Source organism: Chelonia mydas, chromosome 26, assembly GCF_015237465.2.
Source record: "Chelonia mydas isolate rCheMyd1 chromosome 26, rCheMyd1.pri.v2, whole genome shotgun sequence".
In the NCBI taxonomy this organism is placed as follows: Eukaryota; Metazoa; Chordata; order Testudines; family Cheloniidae; genus Chelonia; species Chelonia mydas.
This window is the reverse complement of record NC_057859.1, coordinates 11,800,794-11,823,945: the sequence shown is the minus strand read 5'-3', so window position 1 is coordinate 11,823,945 and position 23,152 is coordinate 11,800,794. Positions and strand designations below refer to the sequence as shown.

The window sequence follows — 23,152 nt, the reverse complement described above, 5'->3', positions numbered from 1 at the left end:
CCAATATAACAATGAGCACATGCTTGACGGAGGATTCTGGTCTTCAAATTAAAACAGCTAGAAACACTGTGAGAGATTTTCCAAGATGCACATGGGAGTTGAGTGCCTATCTGCCCTTTGGAAATATACCCCACTTCTCCCATCTTATCCTGCAGTGGGTGAGTCTGTATGGTCTGCAGAATCCTAGGGAAATTGCTAAGGTACATGCTAGAACTTCTTCTGTGGGCAAGGTTTGAGCTGCCTTGATAATAGCTGGACTGAACTGTGCGCACAGAAAGAAATGCAACTGTAAATGCTTAACATATACAGTACATAGATTAAAAAAAAAGAAAATCAAGACTTCAGGTGACTTCCTCTCCCGTCCATTGCAATTAGAGGTAAACCTGAACCAGAACCAAACTATTTCTGCATCTTGGAGGAAGCTCAGATCCAAGTTTTATGGACTGGGTCCACCTCTAATTTAAAAATCAATCTCTCAGTCACTGAGTTTGATGTCTGTTGGTTGCACTGATGTATGAACGCTAGGTGACGCTGTTTGCCTTCGGGTGAAGATCACTACATTGAATGGGAAATCCAGAAGTAGCTGTTATTCCATTCATTAGAAGATGAAGCAAAACTGATGACGGGGTTGCTCTTGGTGGTTCATACAGAAACACCATCCCAAATTTGTGCTACAGTCCTAGCTTGCATTGGTCTACCCTGCATCCGATAGGGTCCTGTAACCCAGTTAACGTATATGACCTCCTCCTCACACCAAAATAATCACAATAGAAGGACAAACAATACAAAATAAATCACCCCCCACATCTGAGCCAAAGCCAGGAATCTGCTTACAGTTGTTTCCCTGGATTGAGCGAACCCATGTCGATCTCACGGTCGAACTCTGTCCTGATGTCATTCAGCACGCCGTCATCTCCGAAGGCTCCCCATTCCATGTTTATGCACATCCGCCCTTCGTCACCTTCCACCAAGTCAATGTGACGCATCTCCTCCATGTAGCACGCATTGGTACCGGTACCTGTGCCAAACAGATCACAAGTCAGTCACCTGGGAGAGGGAGTGATGGGGTCTTCATCACTGCTTCCCACATACAGCTCCTACCCATCCTATAAGCATGGCCTAAATTGTTTGTTCTTAGATGTACACATTTACACTTGGCCATACTGAAATGCATCTTCTTTGCCTGAGACCAGCTTATCATGCGATCCAGCTGGCTCTGTATCAGAGCCCTCTCCTCCTCATTATTTACCACTCCACTTCTTTGGGTTGTCTGTAAACTTTGTCAGTGATATTATGTTTTCTTCCAGGTCATTCATAAAAATGTTCCATAGCGTAGGACCAAGAACTGATCCCTGTGGGACCCCTAGTAGAAACACTCAGTGATGATTCCCCATTGACAGTTCTATTTGGAGATCTGTCAGTTAAGCCAATATTTCATGCACGCTACGTTCATTTTGTATCGTTCTAGCTTCTTAATCAAAACGTTGCATGGTACTAAGTCGAACAACTTATGGAAGTCTTTGAATATTCCATCACCGCTATTACTTTTCTCAGTCAAACTTGTAATCTCAAAGAGACATCAAATAGTTGGACGGGATCTATTTCCCATCAAGGTTACACTGCGTCTTACCAACAATGAGCCCAACTTCGCAGTTGTGATCATCATAGCCGCAGGTCATCATCGTCCCTACGGTGTCATTCACCACGGCGACCACGTCAATGTCGAAGTCCTGAAACAGGCAAAGGGGAGAGACATCAAGTCAAGTTCGACCAAAACTTCCCATTCCCTCATTACTAAAATTGATTGTGGGGGTTGGGGAAATCGTTACTTTAGAGGATAGAGTGAGGCTCCAAGGCCAAGATTTGGGATCTGTGCCCACAAATATTCAGCCTCATTTGGGCCAGGATTATCAGCTGGGACTAATTATTTTGGCTCGCTCGATTTCTCAGTGCTCAGCTGGAGACACCATGAAGGGGAAGATGTTCACAGGGCAGGTGGCTCGGCACTTCTTATCAGCTCCCTTCTTAAGGCATCTCAAGGTCAGCACTCGAAATCACTAGCTCCTTTTGAAAACCATGGCTCAAGTGGGGCTAAACGTTCATCAGCACAGATTCAGTGATGGAAGAACATTAATAGGCTGCCTATCTTTAGTAAAAATTGTTCCTTTTATAGTGCTATTCAATGTCAAAGCACTGCACAAACATTCATTAAGGATCTCAACACCCCCTTGAGAAGGGTAGCTAAGTAGCCATGTTACAGATGGATTTATCTAGACTTCTATTAACCACCTGTCCCCGACTCTTCGTGTTTTTAGAAGACTAAAAGTTATGATACAGGAAGGAAAACTTGCAACAGATGCAATAAACCATACAGACAATGTCGTCATGCTCATGGAAGTAACTTCACATCCAGCCAGTCCACAGCCCTCTCCTGCCCCAAAATTTAGGAGGAATCCGTGTTGATTGGTGCTGCGTTAATAAATCTAGGCTCTGGCAGATCCAGACTAAGAAATCCAGGCTCTTGCAATGGGAGCAATTCTGGAGGAATCGACTCCTCCTGAAAGACTCCTGGCCAACATCCCTACTTCCTGTTTTAGTCACAGGGCTATCAGTTCAAGCAGTCAGCTGAGGAGTCGGTAATGTACAAGGAAGAGAGGCATAGCCAGATCTCAAGCCGTTTAAGGCTTTACAGGGAAAGATGGGGAAATGGAGGCAGAGGTTACTACATTTGTTTTTCTCCCTATCTCCAGTCCTTCCGAATGCCAGAATAACTGTGATATCAGAAGGTACACCAACAATATGCAATTCAGAGCAGGGGTGAATTCAGCGCTGAAGTAGTTCTTTGAATACACCCACTTTCACAGCTGATAATGCACCCTGCAGGAGAACAACATAAGAAAAGAGCAGAACACGAGCATGAAGAAGCACAAGGTTTGCTGTAATCCTCAACCAACAGAATCTAATCTGATTTTAAAAAAAAGAGGAAGTTTGTTCAGGTTTTTTTTTTTTTTAAAAAAAGAGCACAGCTGTCTTGCATTGGTTTCCAGATGAAGCGTGCATCAATCCGACTGACAACCCTTGAATGTGTCGGGTCTGAAGCCAAGTGCAGCCACTGCTTTTCCCAACCTGGAGGAACCCAGTCTACGCGAACACCTTGAAATACAATACCTTCCCTCCTGCGTGGAGGGCTGTAAGCTAGATCAAGACCAGGATTTATACATATTCTCTTTCTTCTGTTCCAAAGCCGAATAGAGTGCCCGGGGCGGAGCAGCTGATTCCCAACAACCTGGGAGTTCAGCACACGGGTAATGCTTACCCCTCGTTTCTTGATGGCTTTACGTATCATGGCAACCACGTCTTTCCCCTCCACGCCGCTGGATTTGAACCCTTTAGTCCATGTAACAAGGATACTCTACGAAAAGAAATCAGAACACCATATTATCAAACCTGGAGTCTTCAGCTGTCTTTCACTAGGGCCCTATCACTACCCTGGGGATTTTTGCAAAAAAAACCAACCAAACAAACAAAAAAAACCAACCAAACATAAAAACCCTTCTCCACTGTAGATCAGCTGCACTGGTATAAAAGACAAGGGTTTCCACTGATGCAACTTACTGCAGTAGGTTCCTGGGATGGGTTGCAGCACTGTCGTGTGTGTAGGTTATGACTGTGTAAATACATCAATATGAAAAGGAGGACTTGTGGCACCTTAGAGACTCACAAAAGCTCATGCTCAAATAAATTTGTTAGTCTCTAAGGTGGCACAAGTCCCCCTTTTCTTTTTGCGGATACAGACTAACACGGCTGCTACTCTGAAACCTACATCAATATGGTTACACTGGCAAGGAGTCTACACTATAAACTTACATCGGTATAACTACATTGCTCAGGGGTATGAAAAATCTGCACCCCAGAGCGATGCAAGTTATACAGACCTGGCGTTGGCAGTGTTATGTCAACGGGAGATGGATTAATGACACTGACGTGACAAGCAATCTTGTAGGCATAGCAGCATCTTCGCTGCAGCGTTTTACGTGTTAACCTGCCTTGAGTCTCAGCAAGGCCCAGATTTCTGGAAATGCCATCAAAATACGGATGGGATGGGGAATTAGTCATTTACTTCCACCCGCATTAGAAATGCGAAACACAGGGTGAGGCTGACCAGATTCTACAGAGTCAAGTTTACGAGGATGCTTCCCAAAGAGCTCAGGGTGTCATACGACTTCTGATTAAAAACAGTCTTTGGTGCTTGAGGTTTTCCAAACAAATCTAATAATCTGCCCTGAGCAGCAGAAGGCACTTTGCGCCTGGGACTTTTACTATGATTAGTAGGTTTAAGAGATACTAATAGCAGCAGGAATATCTTGGCCGTACAGCCGTGGAATTTGATTAGCTCCCACTCTGAAAGGGTTTCAGAGACATCTTCCGTTCTCTCTTATACAGAGCTTTTCTTCCCTAGGTCCCAAGGCGCTTTAGAATCATAGGGTTAGAAGGGACCACAAGGGTCATCTAATCTAACTCACCATCTGTGAAATGGGGACTTTGTGAGTATCTTCGCAGGGAAACTGAGAAAAAAAAGACAGAAGTACCTTGCCCCAGGCCACCCAATGAGTCAGTTTCCGAACCAGGAATAGAACCAAGATTTCTTGATGCCTCACCCCACGGCTTTCCACTAGATCACCCTGCTTTCCCCAAGAGAGCAGTATAAAGGGAAGAAAAGTGAATAGAAACTTATGCAGCATGTGGGTGCCTTTACGATGGAGTATTCGCTGCACATGGAGGATGTGCCAAAGGGATAGAAAAATACCCAGATGGCTACATTTCTGAGAGGTGAGTAGAATTTTTAGCATTCCAGTTATAATGGCAGGGAACGGGTAGAAAACGAGACCCACACAAGATGCTAGGTACCAGAGGAGAGGGTACATGACAAGTGAAATGACCCGCATGCATCCAGAGGGCGCTAAACGAACAAATTTCACCTTGGGAACCCAATGCCACAGACAGTCCATCAGGTCACCGGAGTCCCTTCATGTAACAAGTCAATGGCTAAGTACAGCTGACAGCACATCAATCCCTGCAGGAGTGTCTGCCCCCGCTCGCTGGCAGAAGCATTGCCAATGACTTCAGTGGGAAGAGGAGCATGGTGCACCATGAATGATGCGGAGCTTGACATGTCTGCTTGCATGTAGCGAGGGGACACATGTCCTGGGGCATTTGGAGCTGCTTTACCTTACGCTGCACACCTTCCCCCCCCCCAGTGCCTGCATTCAGTTCCTTTTCCACCTGCCCTGCTCCCATCTCAGTCCTCAGTGTTACCTTTGTCTCTCCTTTCTGTACCTGGGGCTCCAGATCTGTCTCCACCCTGCCCCCTCTGCCACTAACAGCCTCTCTCGACTTATGTGATAAACAGCTGCCCTCATCGGCCATCCAATCCTTCCTCTAAAATCCTCTTCTCAGCCAGCGTCCCAGCACACAGCTGGTGTTATTCACAAAAACAATCCCAAAATATAATCAGCTAGGAGCCTTATAAATAACACTCCCTTTGCAAGCTTGGCTGCCCTCAAGAGCAATTTTACCCTCCCCCTTTGTTTCTTGTCCTTTCCCCACCTTCTCCTAATGGTTTCTTGTCATATCTCATTATCTTATTTCCCCAATTTGGAGCGTAAATGCCTCAATGCAGCAACTCTTCTTGGTTACTTGTCAGTAAAATGCCTTGCACGTTAATGGTGCCGTAGAAACAGATCAGTAATAACCACCAAAGAGTTGAAGTTCCATGTGTCAGCATGCAAAAGAGGCATTTCCTTACCTCAAGTTAGCTAACACGTGGTAACTAGCAAGAGATACAACCCACATGAAGACAGGGCACTTTGTTCAGATTTTACTTCATGTTAAGTACCGTATGGTACCTAACCCACCTTTCTTCCTCGTGAAGATGCGTCCATAGTGTATGAAGACACGCTTAAGGTCTTTGCTGGTTTAAGGGAACAGATGTAAACTAAACCGAAGCAAGCCAAAGTCCACACTGCTTGGCACCAGTTTAACTAAATCGGTTTAAAAAAAATCAATTTAAGTCAAATTGACGCAACTTCCATGTGCAGACCAGGCTAAAATCATATGGTGTGATTAAAACCTAGCTACTCTTCCCTTTTGCCTCGCCTGGTGGCTGGTAGCAGCCCACGCCTCAGCCTGCAGGTCAATCTATTATGGCTTACAAGCCAGAGAAGGTAAAAGCTTCACTTACCTCATCCAGTTTGGTTTGGTGGCAAGGAAAAGAGAAGGTGAATCCCAGGGGCAGCTTCTTGTCCTTCATGTTCAGCTTTTCCATGAAGTTAGCCAGGCATTCGGCAATATGATCAAAGAGCTGTAGAACAGAGATCACCACCCGTTAGACTGCTCAGATCCTGAGTCACCCTAATCTGTCTATTCAGAATAAAGACCCAATCCAGCACCCATTGGAATGGATCAACACAATCATAGAATCATAGAATATCAGGGTTGGAAGGGACCCCAGAAGGTCATCTAGTCCAACCCCCTGCTCGAAGCAGGACCAATTCCCAGTTAAATCATCCCAGCCAGGGCTTTGTCAAGCCTGACCTTAAAAACCTCTAAGGAAGGAGATTCAAGTCAAGGATCATTTCACAACTGAACGCGCTGGATCCTACATTACATTGGGTGCCATTGACTGTGTTTCGCTTGCCAATGTCTCTCTCCTTTACTCAAGCAATTCAGCTATTAGAGAATAACCCTCCCCACAAAAGGAAACTTTTGGCCACATCCTGTAAGCCTACCCATAATACTGGAGGAAACTTTCACAGGCATGTTAAGCATTCCCTGTACTGCACCTGTATTCCTGATTGTAACTGGTTTGGTATTCTGGGACTTTACAGACCACACTGTAATAAAAATCCAAACAGTTATTATTAAGACTCACTTATAAGTTGCCCATTACCATGGTGTCTAGGTGTAGTTTGCTTAGTTTAAAATAAATCCTTAAGCATGTCTTCTATGTATCATCCTGGAAGATTTTCAGGGACAGACACAACTTTTGGGAAAGGAATTTGATCTAGTGGTTAAAGCAGGAGATTTGGGATTCAGGACTCCTGGGTTCTCTTCTTAGTTCTGCTGGTGACTCTTTGCAAGTTTTGACAAATCACTTCACCTCTCTGCACTTCAGTTTGCCCCCTGTTATAGCGCGGGTAGACGGAACTACCTAATTTTTTGTCATGTGCTTTGAGGTCTTGGAATCTAGGGTATTAGAGAGAGCAAAGTATTAGGATTCCCCATGACAGTCCAGGATGGTCCAGTACTTTGATAAAGAAAAAACCTCTCTTCCTTGGTTCTTTAGACCTTGACTGCACTGAAGATTTGCAGTGAATTTTCACAGAGATATGTTAACATAATAAATGCAACTGAGATTTAGTTATGTCCTCACCAAAGATTTGCAGGGTAGCTCTTTTAAGCAGTAGCCGCCCACCAGGGCAAACCCCTAGCATAGACAAGGTAAACGGCAATAAGCAGCAGGTTTGTACTGGTGCATCGAACTCAGGTGTCAAGCAGGGGTCAATGCCAGGGCGCAAATTTGTCTATCTGCACAGGGGGCTCAGTGGGTGGCTGGAATGAAGATAAATTCCCAACACAGACAAGGCTCTGCCTGCTGCATCACCCAAGCTGACCGTGGATCGATCCTCAACATCCGTTAGTTTCCTTCTTCTAAGTTTTCAGCAGAGAACAGAGCACTGAACTTCAGTTCCCTCAGCTGTTTATTCCAGGCATTTCCCCACCCCACCCCCACTCTTTGCCAGACTGTAAACCCTGGGCAGTGACGAATCTCATTTAAAGCATTAACATCTCTCTGCAAGGCACTTTAGAGCGCCTTCTACGCACAAGGCTTTAATGAGAAAAGCGAAGACAGCTGGACAGACAGATTACACCAGTTTGTCTTCAAGTGGTATAAAGCAAAGAGGGTGGGGCGGAGGGGATGACTGGATTACAGTTTTAAAACTATATTCCCTAGGACTCACACACAACATCCCCCTTAACAGTCATTTACTATTATCTTATTCTGTTTGCATTTATTTTGTGTCAAACTCTATTTTCTCCCATACAATGCACACTGTTATTTTATTCCATTTGTATTTATTCTGAGCCAAAATCAACAGCCCAACGAAAGGGTTAGGAGACAGTCGGACAACGTGTTTCATCAACTGCCTGCCTCTGTACTTTACACTTACACAGCTCTTTAATAAAGTGCTTTGAGATGCAGAGAGAATGGTGGGCATCATTAGACTCACAAGTCAAAGGGAGAAACTGAGGCACAGAGCAGGGAAGGGACTAGCAGGTTGGTGGGAGAGGTGACAATGGAACCCAGGTGTGCTGACTCCTAACAACTTTAATCCCCACCACGTCAGCATCTTGCAGTGACACTAAAATTTCCTTGCTCCATCCCGCCCTCCTCTATCCAGAGCGCACAAGCCTCACACAAAGCTGCAGAGGATGCTCTCTGAGCACGTCATCACAGCACCCGCTGGGTGTCACCCCCTCACGTGGACAGCGAGAGAGATTTCCCTGGACAAGAAAGTGACTATTGATGATTACTTCTGACCAAGCAGAGGAGCATCTTTCCACTGCATGGTGCCTGCAACTCCCGAGGGCAAATATGATGCTGCAAGATGACATGTGAACTGATGGACGGTGGCCGCGCGGGGGGGCCTTTTATGTAAGATTTAAACTGGGATTAGGCACAGTTGCGGGAGGATTGAATCAGAGGGGAATTAGAGCTACATGCGCTGTGCTTTACTTCTGTCCTTTCAATGCTGGCATCTTCTCAGGGCAGACCAGAGTACCACCCTCTCTGGGGCCAAGATTTTTAGTGACTGGCAGTTTTGTATACTCAACATGAAACACCCTTTAAGGGGCCTAATTTTCAGAGAGTGCTGCGGACCTGCCTTCTGAAAACAAGGCCCTGTTATGGGGTCTCAAATTGGGCATCCAACGGCAGACATGTTGACACTAGGAAAAAAGGTGCGTTTAACACTCATTAGAAATCCCCAGTGGAGACACGGCAAGTTGTAGTCTGAACACGTTAATTGTGAACCCTAGTGTAGATACCTGCCAGCTACCACATGTTAAAACACAAACTGGCCTGTCTACACTAGGGTAATGGGTGTTAAAAACCCACCTTCACTAGTGAAGGCAAGGCCCAAGGTACCTGAAAATTATTAGTTGCTTTTAAAAGCCTCGGCCTTTTGCACTTACCCAGCCCCGATGGCTGTCGCATCTGAGCATGGGTTGTTTCCTTCTCGAATACCCAGGAGAATCACGTCAGTAAGACATAGCAGGCTGGGTGAGCCAGCGAGAAAGTGTGTTCAGGAATAAAGGGTGGGGGGGGGGGGGAAAGGAATATTAAACCTACCTGTACCCCACTCCCACGCATGAGATCCTCTGGAATGGCATAGATCTGATTCTCCATTTCTACCTTCCGCAGGCCGTTATCAGACACCTTCACTCTCAGCACACGGAAGTTTGTGCCGCCAAGATCCAAGGCCAAGAAGTCTCCATTCTCTGCAGGCGCAAAGAGAAGAATATCGTATTAGAGGCCTCTGTCTTATTCACACACACACACACACACACACACACACACACACTTAAAATGGAGCTCTGAAATGACTGCCTATTTACATGGGCCAGATATGCTAGGGTACTTGGCTGCTTTTAATAAGCAATAATTTTATAAGCAATTGCTTTTCAATAAGCAATAGTGGTTTCATGCACTTTACTGATTTGCTGAAATCTCTCCGTACAGTGCAATCGTCCTGCAGTCTCTGCTTGGGCAGACACAGCCAGCCAGCTCCACTGCGGAAATAAGGCACAGTCAGGAAAAGGGCTGAGTGAGCCTCTCTCCTGGCCAGACCCCCCTGACACAGCCCTGAACAGAAGTTGAAGTTTCTCTCAAGGAAGAGTGATGGCCATACTGCCAATGCCTGCCCGCCATGAGGGAATCCCTACCCTCAGCACAGCTATCCCCTTGGGTGGAGGGGGTGAAAATTACCCCCTCAAGGATGAATCTGACCCTACGTCCAGGGACCCCTTCAACCAGCTAAAATGCAAGCAGCTCTGTGGTGGCTGTGGCCCATTGTTGCCTCATCCGCAAGTTGCACAAGGTAGTTGGGGAACTGTGGCCTGTGACACAAATAGCTCATACAGAGGAGTTATGAGATCTTCCGTGTCCACACAGAGCGGACAGCAATGCTGTTTTTGAGGCTGGAGCAGCCTGGTCTTAGTTAGAGCAGAGGAATTGAGCCAGGAGACCAGATGCGGTTCCTGACTCTTCCACTGCCTTGCTGTGTGACCTCAGGAGAGTCGCTCCATCTCCATGCTGAGTAATTCAACCCCAGGGGACTGGTTTCAAAGCAGGGCTTTTCTGAAGGAAGGATTCTGAAGTGTAAATAGGACAGACAGTGATCACAGAGGGACAGAATGGAAAGATGCCTCTGAAGCATCCCAGGACCATTGCCACGCGCTTGGGCAAACTTTGTAAAGACGGGGCTCCATTCTCCTCTCATCTACACTGGGATAAAACCAGCACAAAGCCCAGTGGCCAACAGGGAAATGGGAGTAAGAGCACTGTACTAGAAAGAGAGCTTAACACATAAGGCTCTGTATCAGAGGCCTGTTGTGAGGCCTGAACTAAAGTAGCGGTCAAGCCTTGCTGATATAAAGCAAAGTTAGCAAGAGCCAGGCGGAGACCAGGAGTCAGGTTCTTCCCCATAGGGTCCAGGTGGGTTTGTACTCGACACGGTTAGGTGCCACCGCTTGCCACAGCCCATGCTAGCATGGCTAGACTACTATTTGATGACAACTAGCGTGAGCAGGTCTGCTCGAGCTGGGAATCACACCCCCCAGCTTCAAGTGTAGACGTAACCTAAGATTGTGAGCTAGTCAGATCCTATGGCGATGTGACAGAGGGAGGCAGAAAACAACATAAGATAGATATACAACCCTAAACCTCAAGGCTGTCTCCAAATCCCTCATCATCAGAGGGATGCAAAGCAGCGTAAATCATCTACTACTTGAAAGCAGTGTAATCTACCAGCATGACAAGCAGCGAGGGAAAGTGAATCGAGTTTATCTGCCCTGTTTTGGTTGCCGTTAGCCGAGACACAACACAAATGCAGGCGAGAGACTCAGATAACGCAACGTGATTTGGCTTGGTCCCTCGGGCGTAGCTTAACACACAGTTTCTCTGGAGTACGGCCTCCCTTTAATTAATTTGCTTTAGGAAGCCTGTAACGATTCACAAGTGTTACTGAGCTGAACCCACCTCCCAAAGGAGATGGGAAGCTAATTCTATTTTTTAAAAAAGCATTCAACTTTATTTTTCCGGACATCACGGTGGGCCACCGCTGAGTTTAGGACAAGTAAGTTTAATGGCCAGCATGACTGGTGGAAGCGCCAGGCTTACTATATTAAATATCGAGCTATGGGTGGGAGAGCAGGAACGGAAAGAGGGAGGGGGAAAAAGACCACTATCAGCACTCCTTAATTTCTGAATACACTAAATCTGCTGAGCTGGCTACTCCAGACGGATTACAGTGCCTAGGGACCCCAGTGTGCCCAGTGATGCTTTTATAAAGGGGCTACAGTTGAAACAAAAATATGCAGTTAATTAGTATTCCAATGATACCGGATCAGTTAGTGTCTTCCGTGAGGTCTTCTGCTGAAAAGACAGCTTACTGTCCGAATCTGAAGGGCGTTCAGTAGTAACGATAGCTTTGCTGGAACGATTATGAGGTTGACTTTGCAAGAAATGCTGGGGGGGGGGGGGGGGGGGGGTGGTTGGAAAAACAAAATCAGAGCTGAAACAATTGCTCATTTCTGTAAAGCTGCCTCTTCTACCCCCTGCCCTAAATCTCCTGTTTAAAATATCTTGCACTCCTGGGAAACTAATAACTTGCCAAGATCAGATCCCAGGGGATAATGTCTTTAAAAAAAATCTCATCCAAAATCATCCTTCCACAAGAGATCCCAAGCTGCCACGATGAAGAGAGTTTAAACTTGAACGAGCTCAATCTCTTAGCAGTAAGGGCGGTGCGATGCCCCATGGGACACCAGAGTTAGAGGCAGAGGCCGTGCGCTCCCTTGCGAGAGATCAGAGTTGGATCTCTCACTCCTGGGGTGGGCAGGCCTTGTAAGGAAGGTGGCTGGTCAGCAAGGAAAGGAGGGAGAAACAGGTGCCAGATTCTCAAGGACACCCTCCTGTCAATCCCATTTTATCCTCTTCAGCAAGCTAGGAAGCGAAAGCTTTGCCCGGACTGTAACACTCTGGTTACGCCCTAATTACTTACACTCATGTTATAAGGAGGAGCTGCCAAGCTGGTTAGGTCATTATCTAGCAAGCACTGGACAGCCCCCCACCAACCCATCTTTATAAGGATTCAAACACCACCCCCACGCCCAAGCCAAGCACCCGAGAACTATGGGGTGTTTGAAACTGAGACCCAGATCACAACTTGTGCCTTCTCTAACAATAACTCAATGCCTTTGAGCACCCTAGATCAGGGAACTGTCTCTCCAGCATCTGCATACAACAGGCATTTGCTTACATGAAAATCTAGAGCTTGGGATAGGTGCCATGAGATTTATTTTTAAAAATAAAAAGTAGCCACTTTAATTTTAGGTAGGGTGAGAGTCAGTGACAACGAAGCTTGGCATAGTACCCAGATGATAGAGCAATTTTTAAATATAAACAAAGACTCTTTCAGCCACTCTGCAAGGTAGATTTATCCTCATCCCCATTTCACAGATAAGAAAACTGTGGCAGAGAGAGATGTCTTTTGGGACTTGCACAAGGCCACAACAATTCAGGGGCATAGCTGGGATTTGAACTCAAGAATCACAGACTTCCATTCTATAGCCATAAAACCCCAGCAAGGCACCACTGCTTCTCTCCTTGAGATACCCAATTTGCAGGTCAGGTAGCTTAGATCACCCTTGAATCAAGGTAAGAGGGTCTGAAAACTAACAAGCTTCTTAGTTTCTCTAATTCTTGTAACGGTCACCAAGACAGCCCTTGTCTATATCTGGGACTCAACCACCAATGAGCAGCAATGGGTTTAGCTTCACCAATACAACCTGTAGGGAAAGCCAAGATCTGCACTGTGTTCAAGACAGGCTAATCCCAGTTACAGAGAAGGCCTGTGTTTCATTTCCAAAAGCATTTCTCAAGTGATCGGTGCAAAACACCTGAAGGGACGTTTAGAAGCTGCCAGGCTCTAAGGATTTTCAACGCCCGTTAAAATCACTGACGAGGACAGAGGGTGTCACCGATGTTGTCAGATGTCACCAGTGTGGTGCTCTGCTCTGTTCAATGTTGATGACAGTCGGCTGCGTGCGTGTGTTCCCTCTGTGTGCTGCCCCGGCTCCACAGATCGCCGACACAGAAGACCCCGAGAGAAGCCCCCAATGACCACAGGCTCCGATAAGGTACGAAAGCACCCAGCCAGGTTTATTGCCAAACGAAACACAGTCTCTAGCTCCCTGGATCAGATGTCTACAGTTCTGCTAGTACATATGTGCTCCCTGACAATGGATCGGCTCAGTCAGTGGCAGGATTTACCCCTGCCCCCTAGGCTAGACAATGAAAACTCTTCAAGGGTGCATCCTTATACACAGGTACAAACAAGTTACACATCACTCCTGACGTATTGAGGTACAACCCCTCGATGTAGTAAGGTGCCGCCTCTCACCTTGCACGTATTGGTTCGAACAAAACAACTCTATCCATCATAGTACCCTTTTGCCCCTGTCTTTAGGATGGGTCTGCCTGTTCTTTGTTATCTCTGTGGAATGAGCAAGTATCGGAGAGTTCTGGTATCATCCTGGCATATGTTTGTATCTCTAGTGCCCAGGACCTTTTAGGTATGTGTATTTTTGCAACATCAGCCCTTTCTTTGCCAGCTTCTGTGACAGGGCCTGCCTCTGGGTCACAGTGTAACTTTGCTTTATGTTAACAAAGTCTTGACCATTACTTTAGTCCAGGCCTTAGGCCTCATACCAGGCCTCTGATACAAGGGTTTATGTTTCAGGGCCTCATCTTACCACAAGCCCCTTGTGGGAGGTCCTCAGAATCTGGCAGCATCAAGCCTTTTGAATGTGAAGTCCTTAGGGCACAGACTAGGATTTCCTCTAAGCCTTGTACCGCACCTTGCACACCAACAGCAGCCAAGTATTCAGTAATATGGGATGTGCAACATACCCAGGGTCACACAGTCTTACCAAAATAGCGTCCATCCAGGGAGCAACTCAATACCTGTTGCCATAAGAAACGCGGTAATTATAGTTGATACCAGCACGAGGATCGCAGGACACACGAGCAGCAGAAATAAAACAGCCACCCCTGGGGCTTTTAGGATCCGTTTTAATGTCAAGGTGTTATAAAGTGTCCGAAGGATTGGAATGGTCATCCAGACTGACTCCCAGAGTTTTTGGGGGAGAGGAAAACGTTCTGGGGTAGGAAAGGGAGGCTTTTTGGGCAGGATGATTTTACGAAGTGCAAAATCCAACCACGACTGGAGATGCCAATTAAACAGTATTATTTGCATTATGGTAGTGTGTGGAGGCCCCAGTGGAGATCGTGGCCCCCCCTTGTGCTAAATGCTGCAGACACTCAGGGTATGTCTACGTTGCAATCAGAGGTGCGACGGCACCACATGGAAATATACCTGAGCTGGCTGTCATCTAGCAACTGCAAGTGCCGACGGCCGTGACCCTGCGGCAGCGTCAGCTGTACAAGCCTGCCTGGGACGCTGGGCCATTACGCAGGCATCCAGTCTGCGCTGTCACAGCGTCACTGCGATCGGTAGCTGAAGCTTGTCTACACTACAGCGGGACAGCTACGGGGCTGCAGTCGTGCTGCTAATACTGTAGCATGGATGCTTCCTACCTTCCTTCTGTCGACCTCGCTGCATCTACCCGGGGGGAGTGGGGGAGCGACACGACCCATGCCTGTGTTAGCTTGAAGAAATAAAACTGAAGCCCCGAATCCAAAAGGGGACTGAAATCCTGTGGCTTACACCATCCTCGGCCTGATCTGAGTAAGCAGGTGCCGGGACAGCAGCTCTGGAAAGGGTTATTTTTCGCTTAGCTTTAAAATGTACTTTTAAATTTGTTTTCACCCCGTTCTCCCCACCGCGCCCCTTGTACAGAACTTTAGAATTCCATGACGGTGCAGACTGAGACTCCACCGACCCACACGCAGGTCTGCTGAAGTGATCTGGAATATTCAATCCAGTCAGCTTAAAAAAAAAAAAGAGAGAGAGAGAGAAAAATTGGAGCCGCTCCAGACTTTGTCCACCATGGAAACAAAGGGGGTGGGTGGGGACACACCACAACACAGCTTTGTCAATGGCTTTTCTGTGCCTGTTACAATCTCATTGTTGTGGATCCACCAACTAAACCTATTGCTGGGATTATTCCATAAAGTTTGGATCATTCTAGCAAAAGAACCAGGCTGGAAAAAAGGGCAAGCGTTCTAAACTTCAACACACCTGTGCCAAATTCGGCTGGCACAGTTATAGGAGTAACCTAATATTGCTTTCAGGTCAGTGTAAACATATGGAGGAACCCCCAGTGTAAGCCGTCAGTTCAGAATCAGGTCCAGTAAAGTTAAGCAATTTAACCTGACAATTAAAATAAAAACCTATCATCAGATGGGAACGACTTTGTTTGGTTCTGTCAGTACTGAGTACAATACAATACCAGAGCTGAAGTTTCATGCAGATCAGACATTCTCTATAAACTATGAGGAGTGCGCTGGCACTTTAAGGACTAACAAATTTATTTGGGAATAAGCTTTCATGTGTAAAAAAAACCCACTTCTTCAGATGCATTTTTGCCCACGAAAGCTTATGCCCAAATAAATCTGTTAGTCTTTAAGGTGCCACTGGACTCCTCGTTGTTTTTGTGGATACAGACTAACACGGCTACCCCTCTGATCTATAAACTATGATATATTTAAAATCCTTCAAACCCATATGTGTTGTGACCTGGCTTTTCCAGGTGGGGCAATCACACAGTTCTCCCATTTACTTCAGTTATGGGTGCTCAGCATTTTTTTTTTTTTTTTTGGGGGGGGGGGGGCGGGGGAGGAGGAGGAATCTGGCCTCGAGGTACCTAAGATCCCCTGAATTTCAATGAGTTTTGGATTTCTAATGCCCTTAGGTTTCTTTCAAAATCCCATTCTAAGTACATTGATCTACTTGGGGATTTAGGCAGTCCATTGAATATTGTGTTAGTCTAATTCCAATGTGGGTATTACACTGATGTGTATGTGCAATGGAGTATCTGTCTATGGTAACATGGGGAAGGCTGTAACATGAAGAAGAAATTACATCTTCGGAATGAAAGTGACATTTCAGGATTCCATCCCATAGGGCAAAGCAAAGGAGCAAAATATTCCAGTAACCTGGCTACCACAGATTTCAAAGAAAAGTAAAACAATCAGCTGGCAAGGTATATGAACTGCCTACGCTATTGAGAAAACAAACCGAGCCTCTGGAGATTAAAACCTGGTAACTGAACATACCATTCTTTCCAGCAGGACTTGTGTTTGCTCAGGGTCTAAGCAAGAGGGCACAGGGACTGGGTCTCCCTCAAGTCAGTAGTGAAAACAGAAGAGAACCAGCATTGCTGAGAGCAAGCTGCGTGTTCATAGCTTCCAAGAGCCATTTCGCGTAATAAAGAAGGCGTGGCATAAAAAGGGTATGCAAACTATAACACTGCACCCTCCTGACTAATGCTTCCTCTATTTGAGGCCAGCAAACAGAGAGAGATGGGGAAGAAGGAAATGGACAAATGCCACCCACACTTTCAAGTGCTGAGGGGAAAACCCACAAAGCTGAGAGGCACATTTAGATCAGACTTCACTTTCCAATAAAATGTGTCACTTGATTTGCCTTAGATTCCTTTTCTCTCTTGCAGCATGTTGTTAAAGCTAGACATGGTGCTGGACCAGTCACAAGCTGTGTCTCGATTAACCCTTCATGTGGCAAACAGGCAGTGAGTGGCAGGAGCCAGCTTATAATGGTCTCCTGGGGACAGAGCCCAGCTGCTTGTTCAGATGCAGCTGACCCATCTCAAAAGCCCCATATTTCAGCATATGGTATTCAGAGCAAAAAATTGGTAGCAAGCCTGCCTGGTGACCCAAAAGGAGCAGTAAGGATTTCCTTTAAGAAAGATCCAGCTTGAACAATGAGAGGAACACAGAGCTCTGACAGTACACGGTCAGTTGCCTCGCTTTTGCTATATTACCTATGGGGAGATCGCAGCCTAAAGAATAGGGTGTTGGACTGAGAGTCAGGATACATGGGCTCGAGTTCAGGATCTGACATTGCCCACCTCTTATGTCTCAGTTTCCTCATCTGTGAAGTGGGGTTAATGATGCCTCCTTGCCTTCGTAACGTGCTTTGAGATCTACGGATGGAGAATTTGAGGACTTCAATAGCTCAGACATAGGTGAGAGGTTTTTCGCAGGAGTGAGTGGGTGAGATTCTGTGGCCTGCGTTGTGCAGGAGGTCAGACTAGATGATCATAATGGTCCCTTCTGACCTTAATATCTATGAATCTATGAATGCTGTATAAGAGAATTACTATTGGTCTTTGTCTACAGGGGAAGCCTCCTTTATCCCTAACACCAATTCCCTCTTAGCGAAGACTCCAGAGACCCTGCTGCCCATTACAATACATTGTATCAAACTGAGAATTGAGCTCTTTTTAACTGTCCAACCACATCTCACTTAAGTAGGTGCCAATGTATTTGGGAACCTGATCCTGCAAGATACTAACAGCCCTCAACTCACCCTGAGGAGGTGCTGTGCAATGAGCACCATCAGCTCCCATAGGGCCTTAAATTTGTAACATCTGTCTGCTTCTGAGCAAGATTGAGTGGATTACAATTACTTCTAAAATGTGGAAGGGGCACTCATGTTAAGTATTAGACAACCAAACAATTCCATCTAGATACTTATACAGCCCCAAATCACTGTAGTATCTGAGCACCGCACATTCAACATCACATCTTCACATCACCCCTGTAAGGGAGGGAGGTATCCCCATTTTACAGGGAAGCATGGCCCAGAAATGCCAACTGACTAGCCCACGTTCTCAGAACAAGGAATTGAACCCAGTGCCTTAGCCACAAGACCCAGAGCAGAACCTATGATGGAAATGTATCCCCACCCCGCCCAGATTAATATTTAAACAGGACAGAACATGTGAGCATCAATCACTAAGGAAAAAGAGCAAATGGAGTGGAGACAGTTTGTTAAAAAGTTTATGATGGGATGTGTCCATTAGTGACACAATCATTTGGCGATTCAATATTAGTGATAGATTTGAACCGGGCTCTCGGTCTGGACCCACACAGTAGCGGCTCAAAGCTGACAGCAAGGGCCAGATTCTGCTCTCACTTAGGCTGACATCAAGGGAGTAACTCCCTGGAACCGACGGACTGAGAGGAGAATCAGGCTCTAAGATGTTCAGGCTGCTTAAATCTCAGCTCCTTTTTAGACTATGGGATCTCAACCACAGGAACAAACTGAATCTAACTAAAAATAAAATATTCACCCCTGATGGAAGAACCCGTATGATCAGAGAACTCCTCTCCCTGCAAAAGATATAGTTCTCCTGAGAGAAATCCCTCTGCTGAATCTTTGCCCAAAGGCATAGGAGCAGCAGTAGACTGGCAAGTCACTGTGCATCGTTGGACGAAACGTTACCCAGGGTAAAGTTTAGAGCTTTATTGTTTAAAAAGCAGAAGATGCAGCAGCTCCAGGAAAACACCAAGATTCCTTCAACGCTGCCTAAGGCTAGCGAAACCAGAGACCACCTCCGGATGGGATTTGGCGTAGGGTCCGTATGGGGACATGCCTAGCAGAAACCCATGGCAGTGAATCTCAGAGCTCGGGGCTACAGGCTCGCGGGGCTCGGGCTACAGCACTAAAAACAGCTACGTAGACCTTCGGGCTCAGGGTGGAGCTCGGGCTCTGAAGCCCGGGGACAAGGGTGAACTTCACAGCCCGAGCCACGATGTCTGCCCTGCTGTTCTGAGCACTGTGGCGCCAGTCCCGTGAGCCTGAGTCTGTAGACCCGGGCTCTGAGACTCACTGCTGCAGACACACCCTGTGATGGGGGCTCGGGGTCAGTGACACCAATGTCAGAGGAGCTGTTCTCACGAGACCGCAACCCGAAGAAGGGGACGCTCCGGGGCTCAGCCGGTCTTGCCAGACACCTGCGACGTGGCTCAGAAAGGTGGATGAGTTACAGCGATGGAACAAGCCCTTCCATAGATGCTAGGACATTACAGCACCATAGCTACCCTGCTGCAGTGTAGACAGGACCACAGACAGAAGCAGCCGGGGAAAAAAACCCAAAGCAACAGCACAGCAGCTGGAGACGGGAGGAGAAATGCAAACGGGTGCCTTCTTCTACGGCTCAGTTCCTCCTCCCTTTCCCTCTCTGGGATGCTAGCCACCGGGTCCCAGGTTGGTCGTTTCGATACAAAGTCTTTATAGTGGTGCCAGCGAGGTCACCATGCTCTTTGGGCCAAAGAACCACTCCAGGACACACGCAAATACAGGTCCAGTGAAGTGGAATTTGCCCCAGAGTCTTCCAGATCCTCTACATACCCCTAGCTCACCCAGCTGATCTCCTATCTGAGCAGTCGTTGACCCATTCCCCACCCCTTTCCCTGCACTACTGATGCTGGTTCAGCTCCCCCGGGGCAGCAACGTTGGGAGAACCAGTGTCACAAAGACACCAGCTGCTGCCAGCATTTCAGCCGTCATGTCTCCTGTCCTGCGCAGGGTCAGTCTAATCAACCGGGTTACTTAACACCTCAGCCTCCTGGCTACCTTAGGGCTCCCCAATGTTCAGCTCTGCTGGAGGGAGGTCAGCAACTGTGGGAAACCACTGCCAAACTTCCTTCTCATGTCTCCATCAGGGGCCAGGGGTTATTCCATGTCACCCTCTGCATGTAATTGACTCCCTGACTTTAAACCAGAAATCCTTCTTTTCTCCCTAACCTAAGCCTTTCAGCGCTCTTTAAAGAAACAAACAAATCCTACACCCGGTTTCCTGACAGTCATTTATCTAGAAACTTTCCTAACAAATACCCCAGCTGATCTGTCTAAAGCATTCAGGACCAGCAATAAATAGATGTTACATCAGCAAATCAGTTTTAAAGGTAATCTGGTGATTGCACAGAGATCACAACGATTGGAGGGACAGTAATAAGCTGCCTTGGCTAGCGGACCTGGGAGAACAAAGCTGTCAGCCATGGGAGGAGTTTGTTGCATCTATCTCGGTTATTATACCAGCATCATTGTAATATCTGAGCACTTTCTGGGCACTCCTATGCTAGGATAGTGGCTGGCAGGAAGTGTTCAGTTAAAAGGCTCGACGGTGAGTGTGTATTATGGGGAACTAAGGTTTCCCATTGTCATTCAGAGGTCAGTTGGCCTGCTGGCACTCCCAGCCCCTTGTGTTCTACCTGAGACTGTTTCTGTCCTGCAAGAAGGGGCATTCTTGGCTTGCGACCCCAGTGTGAATTAGGCGCAACTCTCTTCAAGTCAAGAGAATTACACCACCAGGGCAAGTCGGAGAACTGGACCCTTCATTCCCCAATTCAAACAGAGCAGGAGGACAAAACAATCAGGAACAGGGTGTAGAGAGGAACAAATAAGGAACAGAAGAGCTCATTCCTCCACCAGCACCCCCACCCACGTTGTACGCAGAACAAGCAATTCCTTGCAGCACTTTACCTGTTCCATCCGGGGTGGATCTCACAAACGAGGGCAACATTTTCACCGACGCTGTGGGGTTGGTGTCTTCTCTGAGACCCTTCTCCATCTCCTTTCGGAAGCGCTCAGACACCTCCTGGAGCGTTTCATCGGAGAGCCGCATGTGATAGAGGTATTTGTCAATCTGAAAGGTGTAGGAAAGCCAGTGGGTCAGCATGGGGGTCAGGCATCGTGGATGGACCCATGAGAACATTACCCAACCACGGGTCCTCGCTGGGGACTGAACCAGAGACCCTCAGCACCAATGCGCACTGGCCTTTCTCAATGGAGCAAAAGGAGTAACTCTTTTGGCAACAGTAGACTATCGTCTTCTCTATGGACCAGCCGCTAGCATGGTACATTTCCGAACAGACATAGCACGGCGTTTGAAAAGGACCAAATCAAGCTAACGCCTCAGCTCATATCACAACTAACACTCATCAGCTGAATTGAGTCACTACAGATAATACTTTGTGCTTCCCACATGCGTTCCTTCTCAGTGTCAAAGCGCTTCTCACATTAAGGAAGTAAGCTTCACAACCCCCAGGCAGGTCAGAATTATCCCCATTGTACAGAGGGGGAAACTGAGGCATGCAGCTGCCTGGTCTGCTCTTCAGAGTTGCCAAGCACCCATCACTCTCATCAAACATTAATTGGAGCTTCTGGTGCTCAGCATCTCTGACAAATCAGGCTATACGTTACTCGTCTGTGGCCTCGTAGAAAAATTGAGGCAGAAGTAGGAACTGAATTCAAGATCCTCAAAGGCCATTGAATGCCTTAGTTACCAAGACTCTCCTCCTTAAGGCCTTTGAAACTAGCCAGCCTGTCGGTCTCTGGGAATACCAGTTTTATATCAACAGGGCAGGGTAAGCTGCTGGCCTCTCCCTCCAGCCGGGAAGGACGAACACCATGGCAAAGTTAGGATCAGACTTTCCACTCTGGGCTTCCTTTATTATTCAAACACAATAAAACCGTCAGAGTTCCACACCTAAACTGAGTCTTTTCCCTGACCCTAGACGGAGACAGCCAGCCCCCGATTGAAAACATCCCTGCAGTTTAATTACTTGGTTTAAACAAATTAAAAAGGCACGTTCAAGTGTCAGTGAAGTCAGAGGAAAGCTCTACCCGCTCTGTTCACATAAGGCAAAGAGCGCGCTTCACCAGAAATTAAGTGGATGGCTTTTAAAAGTGCTGTATTGAAAGAGACAGTTGGCATTTCCTAGGCCAGCAACATCCAGCTGGCTGAGAAGTGACCTCATTCATGGACGTGGCCATATGACCACTAGGGTGAGCAAAATAAGTATAATTTTAAGGGCTGCTTTTTTTTTTCCCCCCCCCTTTTTCATTCCTTGTGTGTTTTCGGCCAGACTGCCTCCTAGTTGCTCATGCATTTGGGGCCAGATCCTCAGCTGGGCTAAGTCAGCTTTGTTCCATTCAAGTCAGTGGCTCTACACCAATTTACACCCCCTTGGGATCTGTCCCTTGAATCGCAAACATATCTTTGCTATCCAGCCAGAATATTCTTACTTCTGGTGTGCTGAATAAAGTCACAAAAAGAGGCCAGCAGAGGACAAGCCGACAGGCAGATGTGAACACGCAAAGAGTGACATCTGAAAGGGCTTCTCAGAGCAAGCTAGACAGGATTCCTTTATGGGACCTTTAAATACCGTACAGCGGGGAAGCCAAATACTTATCTCCGCTTTCCCAGCTATGTTCTTTCACTCACAGGAAATCAGTTCCCACGCAGCCCACATACCAATGCGGAGGTAATAGCCTTCAGTTATGTGCCTCTCCTCCCACTCGGAGTGGAAAAAAACATGAGAGGAAAAGCACATGCCCAAATCCTCATTTTTGCAAGAGTTCAGGATCTAGGACTCTGGGCCTGTCCCATCTCCAGACTGCTCAGATGTTTGGACATGCTGGAAAGTCGAAACAAGAGCATAGCCAGGGCAAGTGGGAGTGTGCTTGCTTTTTAAAATCAGATTAGCCAGGCTGTTTGTAACACTGCAGCCTTCAAAGCCTGCAGGAGCAGTTAGCAGTTGATGCATTGGACACAGGGCAAGGGGCACAATATTATTTCTCAGCTGTGAGCTTAATGCTGGAGGAATGAAGTCATTGTAAGTATCCTGCATGGCGGGTCCTTGCTGTTCTTCAGTTGTGCCCTTTTATAGTCTCCTTGGGAGAAGCCAGCCGTGCAGTTAACCAAGAACGAACTCAGCCATCTAGCAGGAAGATTTCACATGGGGTTTACATCATGCTAACTAGGCCTGCACCCCAACACCCTCAACTCTTGAAGATCCATTATCATCACACCCTGG

At 46.9% G+C, this 23,152-nt stretch overlaps 1 protein-coding gene across 3 annotated transcripts in view; it reads right to left on the bottom strand.

Moving 5' to 3' along the window:
- HK2 (hexokinase 2) overlaps positions 1-23,152 on the bottom strand; it is a 65,681-nt gene that overhangs the window by 30,420 nt on the left and 12,109 nt on the right. For all 3 annotated transcript variants that reach the window (XR_006287523.1, XM_027827808.3, XM_043536242.1), the window contains exons 2-7: positions 20,817-20,979; positions 9,413-9,561; positions 6,242-6,361; positions 3,317-3,412; positions 1,631-1,730; positions 835-1,018 (exon numbers count right to left, since the gene is read on the bottom strand). Coding sequence is in view for 2 of the 3 variants with exons in the window: in XM_027827808.3 (XP_027683609.2) it covers positions 835-1,018; positions 1,631-1,730; positions 3,317-3,412; positions 6,242-6,361; positions 9,413-9,561; positions 20,817-20,979 (812 nt within the window). In the remaining variant the exon portion in view is untranslated. The remainder of the gene's footprint in view (positions 1-834; positions 1,019-1,630; positions 1,731-3,316; positions 3,413-6,241; positions 6,362-9,412; positions 9,562-20,816; positions 20,980-23,152) is intronic.